The following is a 27,515-nucleotide window of genomic DNA, read 5'->3' as shown; positions in this document are numbered from 1 at the left end:
CTCACCAGCTGGAAGAGGAAGGAGGAGGGGGAAGAAAAGTTCTCCGCAGGAGGGAATTTTCACCCAGAATGTTCAAGGAGCAATTCTCCTACCTGAACCTCAGGGACAGTGCACGTGACCTCTGCATTTCATTAAGGACACCCACACTGAAATCGACTGGCTGCTGCAGCCCCAGAGCAGGGAGAGGCGTGCATTGCCAATGGCTGTGGAGGTGACTGTGGCCATGAACTCTTATGCATCTGGCTTCTTCCAGATTGGAGCTGGAGATATTTGTAGCATCTGACAGTTTGCCACCCCCTATTTTGTAAGGGAGGTCACTGACTCTCTATTCATTGAGCACTAATTTTGTTTCATTCTCTTTTACCAGAGAGAAGCAGGTGGAGCAAGCACGTAGCTTCGCTAGGATCGCATGCTTCCTTAGGGTGCAGATTGTCGTTGACTGTATGCACATTGGTTTATGGGTGCTACACATCAATTCTACCCTACATTGGAGCCAAAAGGGATTCTACCAGCTCAATGACTAACTACTTTCACAAAGAATAACCAGTCCCAGGCCTTGCTCCAAACAAAATGCTGGTGGTTCCAGTGCACAACATGCAAAACTGGCCCTGAATGAACATAACTGCTGCACTCTGCACATTGACTTCTCTAAATTGACTAGCCTTAATGTTAAGTACAATAATGACAAGCAGTTTATCCTATTCTGTAGAAGTTGTGACACAGCCTAACAAATTCTGTCGATTGTGACTGTGTATTCCAACTGATGAAACATCACCTCGTATGCCTTCTAATATCAGTGTCATGCAGCCCTGAAGATCTGAAGGTCTTTAACTCTCGAACCAGAGCCTTCATGGAACAGTGGTGATGGAAGGTGTCGCAACTGGACAAGAATTAGTCCTACCTACGTGGCCTCTTATTCCTTCTCCAAATCATGCCACCTTCCAAGGGGAATGCCTAGTGCTGTACCCTAGTCAGGAAGTAACCGGTGTGTGTAGAAACTTTGAAGTCAGCAAAAAAAGTCCTTCACCATCTGCCACTCCAATCCCTACAGACTTTTGCAACTTGAAACAACTGTACAAAACACCAAACACTTGTGGAATAGAAGCAAAAGCCAGAAGAAATCAACTAACCAGTAAGTGTTTTTATTTAAAAGCAAAAAGCTGCGGATGCTGGAAATCCAAAACAAAAACAAAAATACCTGGAAAAACTCAGCAGGTCTGACAGCATCTGCGGAGAGGAACACAGTTAATGTTTCGAGTCCGTATGACTCTTCAACAGAACTAAGGAAAAATAGAAGAGAGGTGAAATATAAGCTGGTTTAAGGGGGGTGGGACAGGTAGAGCTGGATAGAGGGCCAGTGATAGGTGGAGATAACCAAAAGATGTAATAGACAAAAGGACAAAGAGGTGTTGAAGGTGATATTATCTAAAGAATGTGATAATAGGTGACATTAAGGATAGAAAGCAGGACAAGCAAGGTACAGATAGCCCTAGTGGGGGTGGGGTGGGGGGAAGGGCTAAAGGGTAGAGATAAAACAATGGATGGAAATACATTTAAAAATAATGGAAATAGGTGGGAAAAGAAAAATCTATATAAATTATTGGAAAAAAGGGGGGATCGGAAAGGGGGTGGGGATGGAGGAGAGAGTTCATGATCTAAAATTGTTGAACTCAATATTCAGTCTGGAAGGCTGTAAAGTGACTAGTCGGAAGATGAGGTGTTGTTCCTCCAGTTTGCGTTGAGCTTCACTGGAACAATGCACCAGGCCAAGGACGGACATGTGGGCATGAGAGCGGGGTGGAGTGTTGAAATGGCAAGCGACAGGGAGGTCTGGGTCATGCTTGCGGACAGACCGAAGGTGTTCCGCAAAGCGGTCACCCAGTCTGCGTTTGGTCTCTCCAATGTAGAGGAAACCGCATTGGGAGCAGTGAATGCAATAGACTAAATTGAGGGAAGTGCAAGTGAAATGCTGCTTCACTTGAAAGGAGTGTTTGGGCCCTTGGACAGTGAGGAGAGGGGAAGTAAAGGGGCAGGTGTTGCACCTTCTGCAGTTGCATGGGAAGGTGCCGTGGGAGGGGGTTGAGGTGTAGGGGGTGATGAAGGAGTGGACCAGGGTGGAGAGACCAAATGCAGACTGGGTAACTGCATTGCGGAACACTCTCGTTCTGTCCGCAAGCATGACCCAGACCTCCCTGTCGCTTGCCATTTCAACACTCCACCCCGCTCTCATGCCCACATGTCCGTCCTTGGCCTGCTGCATTGTTCCAGTGAAGCTCAACGCAAACTGGAGGAACAACACCTCATCTTCTGACTAGGCACTTTACAGCCTTCCAGACGGAATATTGAGTTCAACAATTTTAGATCATGAACTCTCTCCTCCATCTCCACCCCCTTTCCGATCCCCCCTTTTTTCTAATAATTTATATAGATTTTTCTTTTCCCACCTATTTCCATTATTTTTAAATGTATTTCCATCCATTGTTTTATCTCTACCCTTTAGCCTATTTCGATCCCTTCCCCCCACCCCACCCCACCCCACCCCCACTAGGGCTATCTGTGCCTTGCTCGTCCTGCTTTCTACCCTTAATGACACCATTAGCACATTCCTTAGATAAGTTTTATTATTTACTCTTTTATCGAATGTGGGCATCACTGCCACGGCCAGCATTTGTTGCCCATCACTTATTGTCCTTGAACTGAGTGTCTTGCTTGCCACACCAGAGGCTAAACAGAGTCAATCACATTGCTGTGGATCTGGGGTCACATTTAGACCAGACCAGGACAGCAGATTCCATTCCCTAAAGGACATTAGTGAACCAGATGGGTTTTTATGACAATCGACAATGGCTTCATGGTCAGCATTACTGAGACTAGCTTTTCAAATAGTTATTGATCCCTTTAAATAGCACTGGTATGGGATCTTTCCTAGTGCTGAATGTGTATTCAACTGTGCAAAGCTAACAGAAGGCATTAGCTGGAGCCTTGAGTTCCAAAACTACACCACTGATGTTACATGTTGATTGACATGATCTCCCTGCTCTGCATGCTTTTGATGGCCAATCACAGCGGACACACGCCAATATCACAGAACTGTTAAGGTACAGGAGCCATTCGGCCCATCGTGTCTGTACCGGCTTTCCGAATTAGCACTGTGACTTAGTGCCATTCTCTTGCCTTTTCCCCCTACCCTTGCACATTGTTTCTATTCAAATAACTATCTAATGCCCTCTTGAATGCCTTGATTGAACCTGCCTCCACACTTCCAGGCAGTGCATTCCAGAATCGAACCACTCACTGTGTGAAGTATTTCCTCACATCACATTTGCTTCTTTTGCAAATCACTTTAATACCCCCAGTATCAATCAGAACTCACCCCAAAAGTGCAAGCATGTGCAGAATCTGTGAAGAATTGCACCTTGCTGGAGCCATAGCACTCACTCTCTAGCTCAGAGTCTAGCATTCAACCTGTGTGAACTTGCAGTGGTGTTACAGGCTACCTCTCCACATGTTTCTGGCCCAACTGATTGGACAGTTGGGAAGTACTTAATTTGCAAACTTAATAAATTGCAATAATGAATAGCTTGTTGTGAGAGTCTCTTTATAAGTGAAGACAATTAAGTCATCAATAAGTGGTTCTGGGATTTTGAGATCCTTGTTGACATGAGAGCTATGTGGCGGAAGAAGTGTATGCGCAGGCTGAAGCGTAAAAGACGAGAGATGAGGCAGAGGTCCAGGTGAACAAACTGCTGAAGATGCAGTACTGATCAGTCTTTGTTGAATCTTACATGGCAAATGGACTCTGCGCTTCTGGTTATACATCTTTTTCTAAGACCAACAATTTAGAGGCACTTCAGATGCTGGTCATGAGAAGATCTTGTACATTGGTCTGTTGTGGTACTGTGCCTTCATGTACAGTAGTTGCAAAATAAAATGTGAAAACTCAAAAAAAAAGTGGGCTCTTAAGCTACAAGTGGCGAGTAGGATAAGATCTTTCATTAAAGTCACATACTGTCACTATTAAATGATTATTTTTATTATGCAAACCTGTACAAAATGAACTCAAGAAATGCATGATTGGCCTGTTTCACTTTTCAGTGGATGTCATCACATGTACTGTTGTTTTTTTTTGCTGATAACTTTCTAGTGTGGACACCTCTCTACCTGAAAGAGCCATAGATTTCCTGCACAGAAGGAAAACATTTGTTGATTAAATCTGTACCCACTCTTCATTAAAGCAAGAATTCACCAAGGCCCCTTTGACATCACCTTCCAAACCCACGACCACTACCATCTAGGACAAGCGCAGCAGATAGATGGGAACACCACCATCTGGAAGCTCCCTTCCAAGTCACTCACCATCCTGACTTGAAAATATATCACCTTTCCTTCACTGTTGCTGGGATAAAATCCTGGAACTTCCTCCCTAACAGCACTGAGGGTGTACCTACACCACATGGACTGCAGCAGTTCAAGAAGGCAGCTCACCACCACCTTCTCAAGGGCAACTAGGGATGGGCAATAAATGCTGGCCTGGCCAGTGAAGCCCACATCCCGTGAATGAATTTTAAAAAGTCCAAAACTAATCCCACTGGCTCATGCTCTCCTAGTTTTATTTCTTGCTCTGCTTCTAATCTATAATAACATGCACTTATTAAAATCTGTTGTACTGTTCTAATTGGTTGTTGGGTTGATTTGGTGGGTGCAGCCTGGTGCAGAGGGCTGTGGGGCACATGGAGGACTGGAGAATGTGATGCACATGTGGCTGTCAATGAATGGTGGCTATGGCAGGGGTGGGAGCGGTTTGGTGGAAAGGAAAAAAAACAGCAAAAGGTAAAAGAAGCCATCAACAAAGTTTCCCTAGCTGGAAGGATTAGGGAGGGGGAGGCATGGGGAAGGACAGCATGTGTGGGGGTTGATAGCATGGAAAGGGGTGAAGGTGGCATGGGGAGATGCTGGGTGGGCAACAGCTCGGGATGGGAGCTATGAAATGAAAGATGGGATGGAGATGATATGAGAGTGATAAAAGGATTGGGCTGGGTACTGCATGAGGGATGGTATGGGACATAAGGAATAGCATGAGATGGGGATTTCAAGAAGTCCAACTGTTTTGCAGGTCTCTGCCATTATTTATCTAAGTTCCCCATAGCTACTCCCTGTGGCAGCATATTCCGCGCTTTAACAACCCTCTGCATAAAGTAATTTCTCTTCACTCTTACTGATTATTTAAAATTGATTATACCTAATCACAAATTCAACAACCAGAAGAAATAATATTCACTCCGTTTTAAAAATCACCATTAAATCTTTCTACCCCAATTCGTTAAAACTTCTCTATTTTATGAATTCATTTACCTGTGCTCACTTGCAAAATTATATATTTGAATCACTCAGTTTTTTTGCCATTAAATGCATACTTCAATTTATTTTTTTCTCCAAAATTATCCCCATTAATCAGTAGCTGCCACGTCAGCTCATTCCACTGGTTTTTGCCTTTCTGAAGACACAAGTTCAAGGTGAGGTTTAGGGGGGGATGTGAGGAAAAACATTTTTACCCAGAGGGTGGTGACGATCTGGAATGCACTGCCTGGGAGGGTGGTGGAGGCAGGTTGCCTCACATCCTTTAAAAAGTACCTGGGTGAGCACTTGACACGTCATAACATTCAAGGCAATGGGCCAGGCACTGGTAAATGGGATTGGGTAGGTAGGTCAGGTGTTTCTCACGTGTCGGTGCAGACTCGATGGGCCGAAGGGCCTCTTCTGCACTGTGTGATTCTGTGAATCCTCTTCAGTTTGCTAAACAACTTATTTTTCTGTCGACAGGGGATTTTAGTATAAAAATTAATTCATCTAAATCCTTGGAGGTGGCAGGGCAAATTGATAAAGCAGTTCAGAAAGCCTATGGAATACTTGGCTTTGCAAACAGGGGCACTGAATACAAAAACAAGGAAATCATGCTAAACCTTCACAAATCACTGGTTAGGCCTCAGGAGTATTGTGTGCAATTCTGGTCACCACACCTAGTGTAGGTATTCAAAATTAAGAGGGGTTTTGATGGAGCAAGTAGGTATATGTTTCCTTTGGCAAACGAGTTGGTAACCAGGAGATTAAAATAATTGGCAAAAGAACTTGAGGGGAAATGAGAAATATCTTCACACATATGATCGGTAAGACCTGAAACACATTACCTGAAAGTATGGTGGAATCAGACTCCACAGTAACATTCAAAGGGCGACTGGATATGTACTTAGAGGGCTATGTGCAGAGGTTATGGGGAAAAAACTGGGGAGTGGGGTTATCTGGATGGCTCTTTCAAATAGGCAGCACAGGCATGACAAGCACAATGGCCTCTTTCTGTGCTGTAGGATTCTATGATTTTAATTGAAATGCTTAATTTTCCCTGTGGCATCTGTATTGTTGCCTATCCACTGGTACATTTTGGTTTTTAAACTTCATGTTTTTGATTGGCTCAATCAATGAACTATTATTTTTCAGGTATAGCTACTTGTTTATGGGAATTACAATTTTCATGTTTTGTAAGCAATGCCACAAAATGATAGATTAGCAAATAAAAATGCCTCTGAACAAGACACAAAGCTAATTCTTAACTTCATGTTCAGACGCAAGCGATAGTACAAAATCTGGAAGTCTAATGCAAGGCTGGGTTAGAAAATAATGTTTTCTCCAAAGTAGTTCATTTTGTATCAGTGAAATCTCTTTATAAAAGAGATGGAGAAACATTTAAAGAGGGAAAAGGTTACAGAAGCAAAGGTGGGCAGATAGGATTAAACATATCATAAAATGACATGGTTTCTGTGCGCCCGAGTTCTTGGATAAATCTGAGATGAAATCAGCTACCTGAGCATATGCCAGGGTTTGAAATCTGCATGAACCCGCTCTCCACTGGATCAATGCCAGGCTTGGCTGCAGATTTGACCATCAAATTGTCTGAGGGGTGCAGTCCACCAAAATAGAAACTTGCAATCTCTTTCACGGGTTTTGGCAATGGTTAGTCATCTATTGCAATTGGTATAAATTAGGGATAGGCAAAGCAACATAAACTGTACAAGATCCATTGAAAGGAATGGCCTTTTCTTTCTCAAACATATCTATCCATTATTGGCCTGGAATTTGTGATTGTAACAACAGCAAAACTGTTATCATTTGCACCACTACTATGCAAAACTGACAGCAACTTCCAGCATCTGCACATCCAGTTAAACATGGAAATTCAGAAGTTGCTGTCAATGGTTCCCTGCTCCTCCACAGGGTGTGCTGTTGCAGTTTTCACAGATACAAACAACACAGTCAGTGATTTGAAATGAACTTTAACTTTTTACTCAGTATTCTCATTGTAAAAACCATTGAAAAAGTAAAGCCTTGCTGAAGGAGGTTTAACTGAGTCTTTAACGGCATACTATGTCATTACTTATCAACAACCTCTCCGGCTTTGGAAGAATCTGATTTTAGAAGTCTGGAGTATTATTCCTTCCATTCCATGAAAAAAGTTCCATGGATTTTTAAAATGAAAAAATATTTTCAAAGTTTATTTTTCAGTTTCTACCGTGTATGTTCTACCCAGGTGTATGTCACAATCCTTATTTCACTCACTATAAAATGCTTAAAAAGTGAATAATTCGTGCTTTTGACCCAAAACATTAACTCTGTATCTTTCTCCACAAATGCTCTCTCCAGACCTGCTGAGTATTTCCAGCATTTTTTGTCTTCATTTCAAATTTCCAGCATCCACAGTACTTTGCTCTGGACTATTTTCTTCCTGGTTTGCTGTGAGAAATGTTCGGTTTTATTAGTTGCACAGCCTGTTTGATGTCTTCACTGTTTCTGGATGGCAAAAATGCTCCTGCAGATGACGCCAGAATGAAACTGACTTAACAATATGGGAAATCGAGGCCACAGACCTGCTAAATCTTTGTGGGAAACTTTCTTCGGAGTCAGCGAGGAGTGCCACCCCTTCATCACTGATTGCAAAATCTGGACAAACAAACATTCTTCCATTTGCGTGTACTTTCTGTCACAATAGCACACTGCCAGTTGTCAAGTTCTTTCACATGTTGGCACAAATTTTTTCCATTGTAAATTTCCATGTCTGAGTTTATAATATAAACTGTCTATGCAAACATGTTAAATTGTAATTACACACCAATATGGGTCTGTTGTGTCATAGGATTACATTTCTTCAACCCGTACTCCAGAAAAACTCCTCTGCTCCAACCAAAGCTACTTCTCTGTCAACAAAACATACGTAAGCTTGGGAAACAATGAAATGCCTACAAATAAAAATTAATTATTGTACTGCTACCATCACTAGCAGTTTGGCTTCACTTCTTCAAATACAGAAAATATTACATTAACTTCAATACCATTTAGGGTAAAAACAGATTAACAGAACATTCATCTTAAAAAGGTTAAAGGAGCTGAATCTTTGAAAAAGTGATTTCGAGGTGATCCAATGAAAGATTTCAAGATTATGAAGGGGACTGAGAATCGATTTGGTTGAAAGGTTCAATGTGGTGAATACCAAATACCAAAACTTGTTTAAAAAGGAGAAATCGAGGAGTAAAAGATTGAAATAAATAGTATGACCTAGATTAAGTTACCAGGGAAGGTCACTGAAATGAGTAGAATGAATATAATAGTTAATTTTCTAACTTTGCTCTTTCAACTGGGAGCCTCACCTGTCAGGAACTTAAATCAGAAATTTCAATACCATTTAAAGTAAATGTCAGAAAATGGTGTGCTACCTGAGATTCTGCTATGTATTTCTGGCAGATAAGATTCCCTGACAAAGTCAGGTAATCCAACACCTTTATTATTTATAAGGCAAATATGTTTCTGAAAGGAAAAAATTAAGCGATATAGTAAGAATGTAGTTGAATAGGTTTTAAAACAAATTAAACAGGGAGAGACTTGTTGAACCGAATGACCTCCTCCTGCTTCAAAAATGTATGTTCTTAATCTTGGTCTAAGTATATGGAACAATAGTTAAAAATATTAACAGGTTCTAAAATATTAAACTGTAAGTAAATATTTAGTGTATGTTCTGTTTTCAATACCTAAAAAATATATTTACTCCTTTTATTTTGTGTATTTAAAAGAAAACGGTTGTAACATGCTTTTATCACTTTCCTTACTTTAACAATTTCATCCTCCATTATCAATCTTGCTGCTTAAGTTTAGTTACAATAGCAGTTGTAAGACCACTCCACCCTTAATATACATAAAATGTAGAGGAACAATTTAAGTACAATTTGCTTTATAATTAGTAAATTAATTCATTTGGATGGCTTACAATAAGAAATGTGGACAACAATTTCTGCAAGCCCCAAATCTTCTATTTCTTTTCTTTCTTTTTCCTCCTCCTTTCTATTGAACGACAGGCTTGAGAAACCTCATCTTCACCCATGGGTGTTGCCTTCTTAATTTTCTTTTGTTTCTTCTTATCCTCTTTCCAATCCTGCTCCTTTTGCTCCTCTGATGACTCATTTACTGCTGAGTACTGTTCAACTTGAACCTCTTCTGATTCAACTTCTAAAGGACAAATCTTCTGATTGGGTGACACTGAATGTTTCGTTCTGCTTTTTTTTGACTTCTTTTTAGTCTGATAATTTTCCTTAATTGGGCTGTCTTCTATCAGACCATTATTTACCTCTACATCACCTTCACTCGTAGCTTGCTTTGTGGGTATGGACAGTTGTTCAAAGTTACAAATCCTTTCAGCATCACTTCTGCTGCGTTTTTTCTTCTTTTTGGATTTAATTTTTGCTTCTTTGAATGAAATCAAATCATCTCCTTCAAGTTCCTGAGCAGCGCTGGTTTGCTGGATCTCATGCATTGCTTTAGACTTTTTCAGTTGAGCCATCCTATTGGCAAAGTACTCCTGCATTGTAAGAGAACTGGTCACAGTATTTATTTCAACTTCGGGCTCTGAGGCACTGGCAGCCTTTGGGTCGCCAAGAGGCACTAAACACGCATCATCCTGAAAAATACAAACATACATCATAAAACACAACTGTGAGGGAGACAAAATGCTTTTAAGTCCCTTCATATCTAAGCAGTGAAAAGATTACGGAAGACAAACTATAACTTCCACAAGATTTAATATGCTTACAGCAACCTCCAGGATATCATTAAAGGTTCCATGCCCAGCACATGTAAAGAATATCTTGCCCAAGTATCAGTCTGTTATTTATATTTAGTTAAATCAGTGATGATGGACAAGTCCAATTCTTATATGTACAATATGAACAGGAAATTCTGGAAATACTTAGGCAGAGTCTGTAGAGAGAGAAACATAGTTAATGTTTCAGGTTGGCAGCCTTTTGTTTGGAATTGGAAGATATTAATTCCCTTCCTAACAGCACTGTGGGTGTACCTACACCACATGGACTGCAGCGGCTCAAGAAGGCAGCTCATCGTCACCTTCTCAAGGGCAACTAAGGGATTGGCAATGAATTCTGGCCCAGCCAGTGAAACCCACATCCCATGAATGAACAAAAAAAAGTTTAAGGAAGTCCAGAGGTGGTGCGAGGGGAGGAGGGGGGAAATGGAACAAAAGGGGAAGGCTGTGAAAGGATAGAAGGTAGGAGTGACTAAAATGATAAAAGGATGATAGTGCAAGTTGAAAGGGAACAGGAATTGGACAACAAAAGATGGATCTAGGGGAGCTGTAAATAGCACAATCATTACCGCCTCCTGCTGTCCAAAAAAGTGGGAGCAATAATTCAAGTCTGGAATTGTTGAACTCCATGGCTGGAATTTTCCACCCCCGCCCCCCCCAAACCCCCTCCACTCACTCTGCTGCAGGGCCAGTGAGCCATTGAAATCTCCGTTCACATCAGCAGGACAGGAAGATTTGGCCAGTGAGAGGGGCTGGACAATTCCAGTCCATGTTGGGCTGCAAAATGCCAATGAGATACTATCCTCAAGCTTCTTTGGAGTTTCAGGGAGGAGCATAGAAGGCTGAGAACAGAGAGTCAGAGTGGGAAAGGAACAGAGAATTAATGTGACAAGGAACCGGAGTTCAGGGTTATACTTGTGGGCTGATTAGAGGTACTCTGCATATTCACCCCAGTTGCCAGTGGCCATGATCATAAAGCACAAAACACTGGTTGGCGAGTATAGGAAAGTGAAAAATTCCTACATGCACAACATAGGGCATCCCACAGAAGTAGAGTTTAATCCATTAATTTGCAGTTTCAATCTGAGTTTCCTTCAATGCTTTCACAAACAACAGTGGTATGCACAGCACTTCTGGCTATTGACATTGTTACGATCCATGTAGGGAACCATAAACCAAAATAACCAAATGACCCCCAAATGAAGAAATTACCAACAAGATTTCATTTTTGTAACTTTAACACAAATCAGAACCAATGAAGTTAACATGAATTAACAGGCAAATGATACTTCAAATATAAAGGTAAATTTTGCTTTTAAATAGTTGATACAACAAAGAAACATTTTACGCAACCACAAGCATTCACCTTCAACATGTCTTCCAAAATATGCTGCTCTTTAACACGCAGGGTAGATCAGGAGTCATATCCAACAACAGGTTTACCTTCAAGTTTCATGGGTACAATTACCATCAGCAAGGAACACCTCTACAAATGTTCTCTGCCTCAGGTCATGACAGTCCTGATGGTGTAGCTTTACAGAGTTCCTTTTCAAGTGATCAACTATAAACACCCCGTTTCATGGTTTGGCAACTTCTGGGAAAACACCCAAGTCTTTATTATCTCCAATCTATTCACACTTTCCAGGTTGAAGCAACTTTTCAGCCAGCTCACACTTTGCCTACAAGAGCTTCTATCTCGTTTGCTGCCAAACAAAACTGACCTCTTCCTGAGAGTGATTGGTTTCTTCCCCTCCTCACAAGAATTCGGTGTGTTTCATCTTTCTGTCATTGTCTGTGTTCTCTTTGTGTCTGCATCAGGGCCTTTACCCTCGAGCTCCTCTGCTTGTAGCTCTCCTTTGTGCCTGGCCACATGGTGCCCATATCTCAATGCACTTCCTGCTTTCATGTCAAGAGTCGCCAGGTCATGTGGACCAGTATTTATTATCCAAGAAAGGAACGATTGATCCCTGTACAATTGCTGCAAACTCTTAAAAGTTCTTTTCAAACATTCTTATAAACAATTACAGATTCTACAGACATTAAAAAAAAATACAAATTTTCCTTACATTACTGCTCCGGGTCAAAAGTCAGCATATTGGACAGAATTTTCTGTTGTGGTTGTGGTTGGTGGGGGGGAGGGGGGGGGGGGCGGCGGCGGCGCGGAGTGAGAGAGAGCGGGTGCGGGCACAGACCTGTTCGTCACTTGTGATTGGGTCCGCGCCGCCCAGCGTATTTGCCAGCTCCCGTGGATAGTGGGAGTGTGCGAGCGTGCACAGACCACCGGGTCCAATGGTGACCCGGCAGTCTGTTTAAAAGGAGGCCTGGCAACCTCCAGTAGGCAGGTGACAATGGCCAGTTCGAGGGCGCACCACAGGGGGTTGGCTAAGCAGGCCAAGCTGGAGGGAAGGGTAGAGGAGCAGGGCAGGCTGCAGGGTCTGCCCCAGGAACAGGGCCAGGCTGCAGGGTCTGCCCCAGGAGCAGGGCAGGCTGCAGGGTCTGCCCCAGGAGCAGGGCCAGGCTGCAGGGTCAGCCCCAGGAGCAGGGCAGGCTGCAGGGTCAGCCCCAGGAGCAGGGCCAGGCTGCAGGGTCAGCCCCAGGAGCGGGGCAGGCTGCAGGGTCTGCCCCAGGAGCAGGGTCAGGCTGCAGGGTCTGCCCCAGGAGCAGGGCCAGGCTGCAGGGTCTGCCCCAGGAGCAGGGCCAGGCTGCAGGGTCTGCCCCAGGAGCAGGGCAGGCTGCAGGGTCTGCCCCAGGAGCAGGGCCAGGCTGAAGGGTCTGCCCCAGGAGCAGGGCCAGGCTGCAGGGTCTGCCCCAGGAGCAGGGCAGGCTGAAGGGTCTGCCCCAGGAGCAGGGCCAGGCTGCAGGGTCTGCCCCAGGAGCAGGGCAGGCTGCAGGGTCTGCCCCAGGAGCAGGGCCAGGCTGCAGGGGCAGCCCCAGGAGCAGGGCCAGGCTGCAGGGTCTGCCCCAGGAGCAGGGCCAGGCTGCAGGGTCTGCCCCAGGAGCAGGCCAGGCTGCAGGGTCTGCCCCAGGAGCAGGGCAGGCTGCAGGGTCTGCCCCAGGAGCAGGGCAGGCTGCAGGGTCTGCCCCAGGAGCAGGCCAGGCTGCAGGGTCTGCCACAGGAGCAGGCCAGGCTGCAGGGTAGGTCAGCGGGATGCCAATGCGCCCCTCATTTTTCAGATGAATGTCTTGCTGCCCTCCTCGAGGAGGTGGCAGCACGACGGGAAGTGTTGGTCCCCCAGGATGGGAGGAGGAGGCCCCCCAACATGATCAAACGTGCCTGGGAGGAGGTGGCAGAGGTGGTGAGCTCCCGCGATGTGGTGCCGTGCACCTGGATCCAGTGCCGTAAGAGCTTGAACGACTTGTTGCGCTCTGGCAGGGTGAGTACCATGTTGGCATTGGGCCTTTAACCCAGCAGGGAGCCTTAGCTTTTGAGGCGCCCCCCCACTACAAGTCTTACTGTTGTGGCTGCATTGAAATATGTAGGGCGTTTTTTCCCTCGCTGGGTGGGCAAGCAGATAGTGCCCAAACTTAGATCAGCTTGAGTGGTTCATGAGGAGATGAGTTCTCCCCCGCACCATGTGTTGCTCTTAGTCGCACATGAGTAGTCTGGGGGCAACCTGCAGAAGATGCAGCTAGGCGCATATTCAGAACTCCAGCACATGTCCTAGTCAGGGTGATGAGATGATGGCAGGGGAGCCTTAAGGTGTCGTGGCAAAGAACCATCTGCTGCCCTCGATGCTGCACGTAGTTGCGCATCCTCGCTATGGGAGCAAATACCGTGTGGTTCCTAAAGTGATGTACGCAGCATGTGTCCAAGTGACCGTTGGGGTGGGGTGGGGGTGGGGTGGGGTGGGGTGGGGGGGAGTGGTTGGGAGCAGGCGTATTACCTTTGTGTGAGCGATCTGCAGTAGCGGGGAGAGGAGGCACTGGAGGCCTGATACAGAGTAGATAGTCAGAAGCTTTTTCCCAGGGTGGAAGAGTCAATTACTAGGGGACATATATTTAAGGTGAGGAGAAAACTTCAGAGGAGGTGTGCGGGGCAAATTTTTTACACAGAGGGTAGTGAGTGTCTGGAATTCGCTGCCAAAGGAGGTGGTGGAAGCAGGTACGATAGTGGTGTTTAAGAGGCAGCTTGACAAATACATGACTAGGATGGGAATAGAGGGATACGGACCCCGGAAGCGCAAAACGTTTTAGTTGACGGGCAATATGATCGGCGCAGGCTTGGAGGGCTGAAGGGCCTGTTACTGTGCTGCACTTTGTTCTTTGTGGTTGGGGTGCGGCGTGCGCATGCAGAGTCCATGTACAATTTGCCGTAATGAATGGTGTTCACTCTTTCTCAGGAGAAGAATGCTTATAATGCCTCGGGGTGTGCGAGGATTGGAGGCGGCCAGGCATACCTCATCTTAAGCCGCTTCAAGCAGGAGGCCCTTGAGCTGGAGAGGCAGCAGAGAGGTCAACTGGTGTCGGTGAGGCTGGGATGGCTCGGCCAGGTATCTGAGGCCAGTGAGATCCGCAATGTTCCCAACATCCACAGCACTGATGATTGTTAAATTTGTTATTGTTGCAACATTGTTCGGTCACAGAGTGATAGAGTCAAAGGTGTGGAGCACAGAAAAAGGCCCTTCGGCCCATTGAGGATGCACGGGTCAAACAAGTACCTAACTATTCTAATCCCATTTTCCAGCACTAGGCCCATAGCCTTGTATGCCTTGGCATCGCAAGTCCACATCCAAATACTTATTACATGTTAGGAGGGTTTCTGCCTCTACCACCCTTTCAGGCAGTGAGTTCCAGATTCCACCTACCCTGTGTGTGCAAAAGTTGCTCATCACATCCCCTGTAAACCTCCTGTCCCTTATCCTAAATCTATGCTCCCATGGTTATTGATCCCTCTGCCAAGGGGAAAAGTTCCTTCCTGTCTACCCTATCTATGCCCCTCTTAAGTTTATACATCTCAATCATGTCCCCCCTCAATCTCCTCTGCTCCAGGGGAAATAACCCCAGTCTGTGCAATCTCTCCTCATAACTGAAACTCTCCAGACCAGGCAACATCCTGGTAAGCGTCCTCTGCATTCTCTCTATTCCAATCACATCCCTCCCATAAAGCATATTTCAGAACTGCACGCAGTACTGTAACTGTGGCCTAGGCAGCATTTTCTACAGTTTGAACATTACCTCCCTGCTCCTATACTCTATGCCTTGGCTAATAAAGACAAGTATGCCATATGCCTTCTTAAACACCTTATGTACCTGTCCCACTACCTTAAGGGACCAGTTGACATGCACACCAAGGTCCCTCTGATCCTCGTTACTTCCCACGGTCCTACCATTCATCGTGTATTCCCATGCCTTGTTTGTCCTGCCCAAGTGCATCATCTCAAATTTATCCACATTAAATTCCATTTGGCACTCACCAGCCTATCTGACCAGCCTGTCTATATCCTCCTGCAATGTAAGGCTATCCTCCTCACTATTTACCAACCCACCAATGTTCGTGTCCATTGGTTCTGGAAGGTTGAGCGCATAATGAGCCAGGGGAAAGGGATAAAGTGTGTCACTGTGTGCACGCTAACTGATCCACTGTCCTTGTTCTTCCTTTCAACATCACCAGAGCAGGGCCGGGAGGAGGAGCTGCAGATGCCCCCTCTCACACCTGAGGGCCCTCAAGTCTCACCAGCATCACACCATTTCTGCGAGGCAGGCACCAGTGCAGACACTAGCACCTCGGTGGGCATTGGAACATTGGCTAGTGTCCCGGGGCACAGTGGACAGGGCATTCACATTCGCTGGAGGAGCTGGCAAAGACAGAGCGTGCCGATGGCGCCAGCACTCAGAGGACTGCAGGGGACCAGACACACGCTCAGTCGGTGCCTGATGATGTGCCTCTGGAGTTGTCTGCGATTCAGCAGCTGCAGGAAATGCGGCCGGGTGTGCGTGAGCATCTGGGTGTGATACATGATGTCCGTGGTGGAGGAGTCCACGCGGAGCATCACTGATGCAATGAGCCTCATGGCTGAGCATCATGCTTCCTCCATGGAGTGGCGACTCTCGTAGAGAGGTGTCTCCAGGAGAACAATCAGGTCCTCCTGGGGTTGCACTCGGACCTGCAAGCCCTCACATCAGCATTGACCTCAGCTGGTCAGTGCCAATGTGGGAGATGGACTGGGCATCAAGCATCCCAGCTCGTTGCCCATCCATCAACAGTGAGCAGGGAGGTCCAAGGTGACCTCACGTCGATGGAGCAGGTGCCTGTCGTATCTGCGGGCTCCTCTCACAGCACTCCGGATGAGGACACCAGCTCCTTTGCCTCTCTCCCAGTGACCGTATCATCCAGTGAGGCTGCGACAACTGGGGAGATGCCGGCTGTGGAACTGGCAGGTCCCTCCCAGGCGGGCCCAGCACAGGCTCCACAGGCCAGAGGACGACCGCCAAGGTCATCGAGGCCAACAGGACAGCAGAGTCAGCAGGCTGTCTCAGATGCCACTCCGAGCGATGGAGCAGCACCAAGACGTAGCACCCACAAACGGAAACGTAAGGCACATTAAACACACCACGGGTTTCTCACTGGTGCTTTTGCGTTGGCCCAAGATTAGGTCTTAGAACTTCTTTTTGCTTGCTTACAGTATTGTTTTACAATTGGGAGAACATCTGATTTGAAAATCAAAATTCAGATGTGTGACCATGACTGAGGGTGGCTCGTTTGTTCTGCATGTGTATGTTTAAGAAAACTGTCATGAGTGTTTGTTTGGACATTCAAATTTTTGTACAAGGCCCTTAGTCCCTGCTGATGACCTGGCAGATTTTGCACTTAGGTGTCGAGTATGGATGCGCCAGGCAAGGCTGGTCCTGCTGATCCGTTTGTGTTGTGCTAGCTGATGGTTCGTTGAATTAAAGCCTCCCGGGTTTCCCTGCCTCCTTGGTGTAGTCAAGAGGTCAGCGTCTACCCCCTCAGCATTACCTGAGCATACTCATCCTCAGAATCAGTGCTGGACTCATCGTGTGCAGCCACAGATAATGCATTGACGTCTTCATCGTCCATTGCGTCCCCCCTTTCCAGCTCAAGGTTGTGGAGAGCGCTGCATGCAACCATTATCAACGACACACGATCAGGGGGGTACTGGAGTGTGCTCCCCGAGCGGTCCAGGTATTGGATGCGCATCTTGAAAAGACTGATGGCTCTCTCCACCACAGCCCTTGTGGAGGCGTGGGTCCTATTGTAACGCTGCTCAGCTTCTGTTCTTGAATGGCAGAGAGGTGTCATGAGCCACCTTCTGAGGGGATAGCCCTTGTCACTCAGCAGTCATCCATTAAGCCGAGCCAGAGCACTGAAGAGCCCCAGCACCTGGGACTGTCTGAGGATGTAGGCGTCGTGGGAGCTGCCTGGGTACCTTGCACAGACTTGTAGAATCAGCATCCTGTGATCACACACTATCCGCACGTTCATGGAGTGGAAGCCCTTCCTGTTGACAAAGACACCGGGCTCACCTGCTGGCGCCTTGATGGCCACATGTGTACAGTCTATAGCACCCTGGACACGGGGGAAGCCAGCAATGGCCACAAAGCCTCTGGCTCGCTGTGTCTGGGCTTGCCTGGTCCCAGTGGAAGTGGATGAAGGTCAATGCATGCCTGAACAGAGCGTCTGTAACCTGCTTGATACAAGTATGGACAGCTGGTTGGGAGACACCACAAAGATCACCCACTGAACCCTGGAAGGAGCCAGAGACATAGAAGTTGAGGGCAGCTGTGACCTTCAGAGCCACTGGCATAGGGTGTCCGCCCACACAGTTAGGAGAGATCTCAGGCCCAATCATCTGACAGATATAGCTGACTGTCTCCCTTGACAGTCGGAGCCTCCTTCAGCACTGCACCTCAGACCTGTATACCTGTATACCCTGGCAGCAGGATAGCGGGGTCTTCTGCAGCCCCTCCCGCCTTGGACGACCTCTTGGCCCTGTGCCTCTTGTGCCTGCGCCTGTACTCCCAAAGGTGGCTCCCCTGGAGGCTGATTGTACACTCCTGGCCTCTTTCTCCTTCTAGCCCTCCCTCCCCAGGCTAAGGGGAGGCTTCCTGAAAGCTACAGGCCCACAAAAGATTCCTGACGGCAGAGTGCTGACCTGAAGGTTAAAAGTACACAGAAATCTGCTGGAATATGTTCTGAACTACTGCAGATCACAAAGGCAAGTTTAAAATACTTTCTCCAATAAATACTCCACAAAGCAGATTGGCGACCCCATTCACCCCTCTTATCCCGCCCGTGGATGAGGTTTATACAAATGTCTCCTACCCGCCTGCCCGTTGCACCCGTGTGCCGACCTGAAGATCGCACGGGCATCTAAAAGTCACTGTTGGTTGAAGGCTAAAGGGCCTTAACTGGCCCGTTAATTAATGGCGGGCGGGCATCGGACTTCATCTTGCGCCCGCCCAGCGAAATATCGTGGTGATGTTGGGACGCTCGCCCGAACGTCACCACGTGTCATTTTACACGTCAAACTGAAAATTCTGCCCATTGTGCCGGAATCTGCTCTCAGTAGTGAACGGATGGCACCAGCCGTTCCTTACGCTTTTCCAAAGACTTTCTACGAGATTTTGCACCAGAACTTACTGAAAATTAGAGAGCCAAAACAGCACTGTGCATTTTATAGGGAATCTGGCAACTGTCTGAACAGGGCAATCAACAGCATGCCACCTTAACCAATCAGTCTGAAGAATTGTTAATCAACAGCGCAAAGACTAAACCAGGAAATGCAAGTTAGAATATTGAATTCAATGTTAAATCAGGTACAGCAAACTAAAACATAGTCACTGTGTTTTCCTTTTCATATCCAACAATAGTTAAAACTGGAATTGACAACCCCTGATATTTTCAGGCAGGTTTAGTGTCTATATGCATCAGGTAAGTACAGCAACCTTACGCTGTTCCAGGTTTTTCAATGCTGAGTCTCTCGACAAGGTACCATTATAGTGCCGTTGCTGAAATTGCAGGGTAGTTGCACACTTCCCGATATCTGCTTTTCACCATGTAGTTTCAGGAAGCTGCTGTTGGATGTACATTTTGATAAAGGTAAGCGCCAATAGCTCATCATTGCTTCCACAACAAAATTTAAACCATTATCTTGCATGGATTTATCCACTGGTTGATGAGCAACTATTTCGCGACAATTGTCATGGGTGATTTTAATCTGCATATTGACTGGGAAAATCAGATTGGCAGGGGTAACATGGAAGACAAATTTGTTGAGTGCATCAAGGATTGTTTCTTAGAGCAATACTTTGCAGAATCTACCTGGGAACAGGCTAATTTTGATCTAATAATGTGTAATGAGGTGGGATTAATAAGAGATATCGGAGTTAAGGATCCTCTAGGGGGTAGCAATCACAACATGGTAGAATTTCAAATTCAGTTTGACGGTGAGCAACTCAGGTCTCAAACCAGTGTCCTCAACTTAAATAAGGGCAATTACAGAGGTATGAAGAAAGAGTTGTCTAAAGCAGATTGGCAAAATAGACTAAAGGGTAGGTCAGTGGATGAGCAGTGGCAGACATTTAAGCAGATGTTTCATAACGCTCAGCAAAAATTTATCCCGGTCAAAAAGCAGGACTCGATGAGAAGGATGAACCACCTGTGGTTAATAAAGGTGGTCAAGGAGAGTATCCAATCAAAAACTCAGGCATACAAAGTGGCGAAAACTAGTGCTAGACCAGAGGATTGGGAATTTTTTAGGAACCAGCAGCATATGACTAAAAAGCTAATAAAGAGGGAGAAAATTTATTATGAAAGTAAACTAGAAAGAAATATAAAACAAACAGCAAGAGCTTTTATGGGTATATAAAAAGAAAGAGAGTAGCTAAAGTGAGCGTGGGACCCTTGGATGATGCGACTGGAGAATTGATAACGGGGAACAGAGAAATGGCAGATAATTTAAACCAATGTTTTGCATTGGTCTTCACGGTGGAGGACGCCATAAACATCCCAAAGATATCAGATAAGCAACGAGCCAATGGGAGGAAAGATTTTGTAACAGTCTCTATCACGAGGGATAAAGTATTTGACAAATTAATGGGGCTAAAGGCAGACAAATCGCCAGGACCTGATGTTTTAAAGGAAGTGGCTGCAGAGATAGCGGAGGCATTGGTCTTAATATTCCAGAACTCACTGGATTCCGGGAGAGTCCCAGCGGATTGGAAAATCACTAGTGTGACACCTATGTTCAAGAAGGGAGGGAGACAAAAAGCAGGAAACTGTAGGCCAGTCAGCCTAACATCTATCGTTGGGAAAATGCTAGAGCCCATTATTAACGAAGATATAGCAGGACATTTAGAAAAGCTTAACGCAATCAAACAGAGTCAACTTGGTTTTGTGAAAGGGAAATAATGTTTGACAAATTTGCTCGAGTTCTTTGAGGATGTAACAAGCAGAGTTGTTAAAGGGGAACCAGTAGATGTAGTGGATTTCCAGAAGGCATTCGATAAGGTGCTACATAAAAGGTTATTGCACAAGATAAGAGCTCACGGTATTAGGAGTAACGTATTAGCATGGATTGAGGATTGGTTAACACACAAAGGACAGAGAGTCTGAATTAATGGGTATTTTTCAGGTTGGAAAGACGTAACCAGTGGAGTGCCACAAGGATCAGTCCTAGGGCCTCAATTATTTAAAAGTCATTAATATAGATAGGAGGAGGCGGCAGAGTGTAATGCGTCCAAATTTGATGATGATACAAAAATAGGTGAGAAGGCATGTTGTGATGAGGACATAAGGAATCTGCAAGGGGGTATAGATAGGTTGACCGAGTGGGCAAAAACCTGGCAGATGGAATTTAATGCAGAAAAGTGAGGGTCATGCACTTTGCAGGAAAGTATCAAAAGGCAGACTATTATTTAAATGTAGACAGACTCCAAAAAAGTGCTGCATGGAAGGATCCGGGTGTTCTTATGCATGAAACAGCAAGATGCAGCAAGTAATTAAGGCGGCAAATGGAATTTTGGCTTGTATTGCTAAGGGGTTGGAGTTAAAAACTAGGGAAGTCTTGTTACAACTGTACAGGGTGTTGGTGAGGCCACACCTGGAGTACTGTGTACAGTTTTGGTCCCCGTATTTAAGAAAAGATACATTGGCATTGCAAGCAGTTCCAAAAAAATTCACTCGGCTGATGCCTGGGGTGAAGGGGTTGACTTATCAAGAACGGCTAAACAGGTTAGGCCTTTATTCATTACAGCTTAGAAGAATGAGGGGTGATCTTATTGAAACATACAAGACTCTGAGGGGGCTTGACAGGGTAGATGTTGAGGTGATGTTTCCACTAGTGGGGGAATCTCGAACTAGGGAACATAGTTACAGAATAAGGGGACACTGATATAACACTGAGATGCGAAGGAATTTCTTCTCTCAGAGGGTAGTGAATGTCTGGAATTCTCTACCCGAGAGTTGTGGAGGCTAGACCACTGAAAGTATTTAAAGAGGAGATACATAGATTTTTGAAATATCGGGGAACTGAGGGCTATGATGAGCTGGCACAAAAGAGGATTTGAGGCCTGGGGCAGATCAGCCATGATCTTATTGAATGGTGGAGCAGGATTGATGGGTAGAATGGCCTACTCCTTCTCCTATTTCTTATGTTATGTTCTTATTGCAATTTGGCTCCCAGTTTTTGGTTCATGGCATGTGAGGTGATGGTTGGAGGTTCATTCATAAAGAATCATACTGGTGGGCAATATTACAATTCACATTTTTTTTCATTAATAGGATGTGGGTGTCCACTGGCAAGACCAGCATTTATCGCCCATTCCTAATTACCCTCGAGAAGATGGTGAGCCATTTTCTTCAACCACTGCAGTTCTTGTCATATCCAACAGTGCTGTAAAAAAGGGAGTTCCAAGATTTTGACTTAGTGACAGTAAAGGAACATAACTCCAAGTCAGGATGGTGTAGGAACTTAGTGGTAGTAGTGCTCCCATGTTTTCTTGGAAGGTGCTATCATAGAAGGTAGGTGCAGCAAGCAATTAGGAAGGCAAATGGTATGTTGGCCTTCATTGCAAGAGGATTTGAGTTCAGAAGTAGGGATGTCTTACTGCAGTTATGCAAGGCCATGGTGAGACCACAACTGGAGTACTGCGTGCAGTTTTGGTCTCCCTACCTAAGAAAGGATATACTTGCCATAGAGTGAGTGCAGCGAAGGTTCACTAGGCTGATTCTGGGGATGGCAGGACTGTCATATGAGGAGAAATTGGTTTGACTGGGCCTATATTCACTAGAGTTTCGAAGAATGAGAGGAGATCTGATTGAAACGTATAAAATTCTAACAGTGCTAGTCAGACTAGATGCAGGGAGGATGTTTCCCCGATTGGGGAGTCTAGAACCAAGGGCCACAGTCTCAGGATACGAGGCAGGCCATTTAGGACTGAGATGAGGGAAAATTTCTTCACTCAGGGGGTGGTCAACCTATGGAATTCTCTCCCAAAGAAGGCTGTGGAGTCTGGATCACTGAGTATATTCAAGAAAGAAATTGATAATTGTTTGGATATTAGGGACATCAAGGGGTATAGAGAGAAAGCGGGAATATGGCGTTAAGATAGAGGATCAGCCATGATCATGCTGAATGGCGGAGCAGGCTCGAAGGGCCGAATGGCCTACTCCTGCTCCTAGTTTCTATGTAAGGCCTGGTGAGCTGCTGCAGTGCTTCTTGTAGATGGTACACAATGCTGCCACTGCGCACCGATGGTGGACGAAGTGAGTGTATAAGTTGGTAGATGGGTGCCGATCAAGTGTGCTGCTTTGTCCTGAATAGCGTTGGGCTTCTTGAGCATTGTTGGAGTTGCACTAATTCAGGCAACTCCTGAGTTGCAACATGTAGATGGTGGACAGGCTTTGGGAAGTCACAAAGTGGGTTACTCGCTGCAGAATTCCCAGTCTCTAACCTGCTTTTATAGCCCCAGTATTTATATGGCTAGCTCAGTTAAGTTTCTGGTCAATGGTAACCCCCAGGATGTTGCTGTTAGGGTACTCACTATTGAACATCATGGGGAGATGGTTGGATTCTCATTTGTTGGAGATGGTCATTGCCTGGCACTTATGTGGCTCGAATGTTACTTGTCACTTATATGCCCAAGCCTTAATGGTTTTCAGGTCTTGCTGCATGTGGACACTGACTGCTTCAATACGAGGAGTCGTAAATGGTACTGAACACTGTGCAATCATCAACGAACATCCCCACTTCTGGCCTAATGATGGAAGAAGGTCATCGACGAAGCAGCTGAAGATGGTTGGGGTTAGGGCACCATCCTGAGGAACTCCGACAGTGATGTCCTAGGGCTGAGATGATTGGCCTCCAACCATTACCCCACTTGCTTTGAGCTAGGTATGAATCCAAATCGTGGACAGATTCCCCCTTGCGCCCCCACCCCGCTGATTCCCATTGACTTCAATTTGCTCGTACTCCTCGAAGCCACACTCAGTCAAATGCTGTCAAGTGCAGTCAATCTCATCTTGCCTCTGAAATTCAGCACTTTTGTCCATGTTTGGACCAAGACTGTAATGAGGGCTGGAAGCCAGTGACCCTGGCAGAACCCAAACTGAGTATCAGATTGAGCAGGTAACTGCTGTATAAGTACCACTTGATAGCATTCTGTTCCTCTTGTATCACTTTCCTTGTGATTGAAAGTAGACTGATGGGGCAGTAATTGGCCAGATTGGATCTGTCCTGTTTTCTGTGGACAGGACATATCTGGGCAATTTCCAACATTGTCAGATCAATGCCAGTGTTGTAGATGTACTGGAACAGCTTGGCTCAGGGCACGGCTAGTTCTGTACTACAGCCAGGTTATTGTCAGGGCCCGTGGCCTTTGCTGAATCTAGCACCTTAAGCCATTTCTTGATATCATTGGAGTGAATCAAGTTGGCTGGAGACTGGATTCTTTTTTGGTCGGGACCTCAGGAGGAAGATAACATGGGTCATCCACTCCTCACTTCTGGCTGAAGATGGTTGCAAATATTCCAGCCTTGACTTTTGTATTGATATGCAGGGTTCCACCAACATCGAGGATGGGGATGTTTTTGCAGCTTTCTCCTACTGTTAGTAGTTTAATTAAAAGTCACCATTCATGACTGGATGCAGGACTACAGAGCTTTGATCTGATCCAATAACTGTGGGATTGCTTAGCTCTTTCTATTACCTGCTGCTGTTTCGCAGGTTTACTGTCTTGTGTTATAGCTTCACCAAATTGGCATCTCATTTTTAGGTATGCCTGGTGCTGCTATTGGCATACTCTTTTATTTTCTTTATTGAACCAGGGTTGGCCCCTCTGGCTTGATGGTAATGTTGGGCCATGAGGTTGCGGTTAAGTGCAACTCTGCTGCTGGTGATAACCCACAGTGCTTATTTCACTTAGCACGATGGTCGTGCCACAGACACAATAGTGTGTGTCCTCAGTGTGGAGATGGGACTTGGTCCATAGGGAGACCTATGGGGTGGTCACTCCTACCAACACTGTCAGGGACAGACGTATGTGCAACAGGTACATTGGTGGGGTCAAAGTCAAATATGTTTTTCCCTCTCGTTGGTTCCTAACCACCAGCTGCATGCCCAGTCTGGCAGACATATCCTTCAGGACTCAGCAAGTTATCAGTAGTGATGCTAAAGCCACTCTTGGTGATGGACATTGAAGATCCCACTCAGAGTATAGTCTGTGCCATTCCTACCCTCAGTGCCTCTTCCAATGGTTTTCAACAGAGTACTGATTCATCAGTTGAGGGAGCACAGCAAATGGTAATAGCAGGCTTCCTTTCCCACGTTGGGCCTCATGCCACAGGACTTCAATATTGAGGACCCCCAAAGCCACTCCCTTCTGACTGTATACCACTGTGCCACTACCTCTAGTGAGTTTGCCCTCGCGGTGTGACATTACATAATTGGGGTTCGTGATGGAGGAGTCTGGAACATTGGCTGTAAGGTACAATTCAGTGAGTATGTCAGGCCGTTGAGTGGTCTATGGAACAGCTCTCCCAATTTTGGCAGAAGCACCCAGATGTTAGTGAGAAGGACATTGCAGGGTCAACTGGGCAGGGTAAAGCTAAGAATGCAAACATAAATATCGATTTATGCTGTGCAGAAAGGAAATTTGTTGAAACCACAAACTCTTGGGACGGTGAAAGTGTTAAGGTGAAGACAGAGAAAAGCATTAAATCACATCTTGTGTCTTCAAACTATGCGGACTTCATTTACCTTCCCTACATCTACCAGCAGGTCATGCCAATTAGCACTGGTTCCCAAAGATGAGTATCTCAGAAGGGCACGGTACACTGCATGATGCACGTGGTAAAAATGCTATTTGCCCACATCAGGCTGAAAACAATCAATCAATACATAAATAAATAAATAAGATGTTGTTGGCCTAATGCATGGCTACCCTCAAAGAGCAAGCCTTAGCAGAAAAGCTTTGGTCAATCTTAACGAGGTAACTGGGGTAAGTAAGCTTTTGAATAGTTTAAGAACAGGTTAAAATTATGATCTAAACCCTGATTTTCATTTACTCAATTGTCAGCATTCATCTACAATTCTGTGCTATAATACATACCAAAAAAAAAGATGAAGGGGAGTATCAAACATAAAAATTAGGGGGCTGAAGAATAAATTATTGACAAATGCATGGTGGTTTATATCAGGAGCACTAGCAATTATAATCACTGGTGAAACTATAGAAGTCTGAACCATGGGCTGCATCTTCTGGTCGGCGAGTGGGAGACGGTGCCCGCTCGCCGACGTGTAAAATGATGCGGGATCACGACATCACCCCGCGTCATTTACATTTTCAGGTCAGTGTACGCGGAGCCGAGTCACCTGCGTACCCACCGACCTGTCAATGGCCACTTAAGGCCATTAATAAAGTAATAAAGTAATTGAGATAATCAATGGACCTGCCCGTCCAACCTTAAGGTCGCCAGGCAGGCGAAGAACCCAGGCGGGCTTCTGAAAAAACATGAAACCTCATCCACGGGCGGGATGAGTTCTCATGAGGGATTTTAAATGTTTACAAAATGTTGAAATAAAAGAAATTGACATGTCCCAGCTCATATGAACATGTCACATGAGGGGACATGTCAGGAATTTTCTTTTTCACACTTCTAAAAAATTTTGAAACTCCCAGAGATCTCCCTGAGGTGGCACTTTACCTCAGGGAGATCTGTGTGCTCTTTCACGTGCATGAGCGAAAGAACGCACTCCTGGCTCAGGAAATCCCCCCCATCTCCCCCTCCTGCACAGGAAGCGCACAGCACTTCCGAGAGGATGACACACTGGGTGGGCCTTAATTGGCCCGCCCACGTAAAACGGCGGCACCCCCCCCACCCCCGCTTATCGGGAACCCGCTCTCACAGTTCCCCCCCAATGGGGGGAAAATGTTGCCCAATGTACCTGAGGCAAGTTGGTCCTGTATTAAAGGGGACCCCAATTATCTGGAAGGGCAGGAACTAGAACCTGAAGCAGATGTACTAAATACCACTGAATTCCAAACACACCAAGTCCTGCAGGTTTATAAAATATTTCTGTAAAGACAGAGCTAAGAAATTGTGACTGTAGGAAACTTGTACAAAATGTCATATTTTCAAAAATCGAAAGGGACACACAGGCTGAGATTTTCATCTGAGCTTGGGAAAATGTGGGTCACGTACTCCTGCACCTCCTGAATCGCACTCCTGCCTGAGTACTTACTTTCCCTGGGATTTTCATGTTTTCAGTGAAGGGGCTGGGTTCGGGCTCACGTTCATTCTGAACATCTACATCAGTGGCTCCTTCCAGAGCTCCATTGGGGTCCTCTAGGGTGATCTCTCAAGCAACCATGCACAAATGCATTCATGTGTTTACAGATGCCTATTTTGCCAAGGCCCACAATTACATCAACTTCGACAGAGTTCAAGCAAGCCAGGACTCCAGAGCACTGGACTTTGCTGAGATTTCCAGATTCCCACAGGTGTAGGGTGCCATCAGCTGGCTCATGTGGCTATAAAAGCTCCCTGGCAACAGGCACTGCAATACATAAACCAGAAAGGCTACCACTCGTTCAACGTCCAGCTGGTTTGCGATCATAAGAAACTGATCATGCAGGTTTGCGCCAGATACCCAGGAAGCGTCCACGACTCATACATCTTGAGTAGATCACAGATATCTTCGAGGGACCACATAGGGCTGCCTCCTCGGTGACAAAGGGTACACGCAAACGAAGTGGCTGATGACGCCATGCAGCAGCCTTAGGCTCCTGCAGAAAGAAGGTTCAATGAAGCTCATACTGTTAGCTGAGCATTGGTGGAGCACACCATAGATATGCTAAAGATGCGATTCTGATGCCTGGACAGATCTGGCAGAGCACTCCAGTATAGTCCCCAGAGGGT

The 27,515-nt window shown here is 45.8% G+C and overlaps 1 protein-coding gene across 1 annotated transcript in view; it reads right to left on the bottom strand.

Moving 5' to 3' along the window:
• Nucleotides 1-5,577: 5,577 nt before the first annotated feature.
• Nucleotides 5,578-27,515, bottom strand: part of pinx1 (PIN2 (TERF1) interacting telomerase inhibitor 1) — a 141,037-nt gene continuing 119,099 nt past the window's right edge. The window contains exon 7 of the mRNA XM_078541420.1: nt 5,578-9,994. Within this exon, the coding sequence (XP_078397546.1) occupies nt 9,350-9,994 (645 nt within the window). The 3' untranslated portion in view covers nt 5,578-9,349. The remainder of the gene's footprint in view (nt 9,995-27,515) is intronic.

This window comes from Cetorhinus maximus, chromosome 5 (assembly GCF_964194155.1).
Source record: "Cetorhinus maximus chromosome 5, sCetMax3.hap1.1, whole genome shotgun sequence".
Classification (NCBI taxonomy): Eukaryota; Metazoa; Chordata; class Chondrichthyes; order Lamniformes; family Cetorhinidae; genus Cetorhinus; species Cetorhinus maximus.
This window is presented reverse-complemented; position numbering and strand designations above follow the sequence as displayed.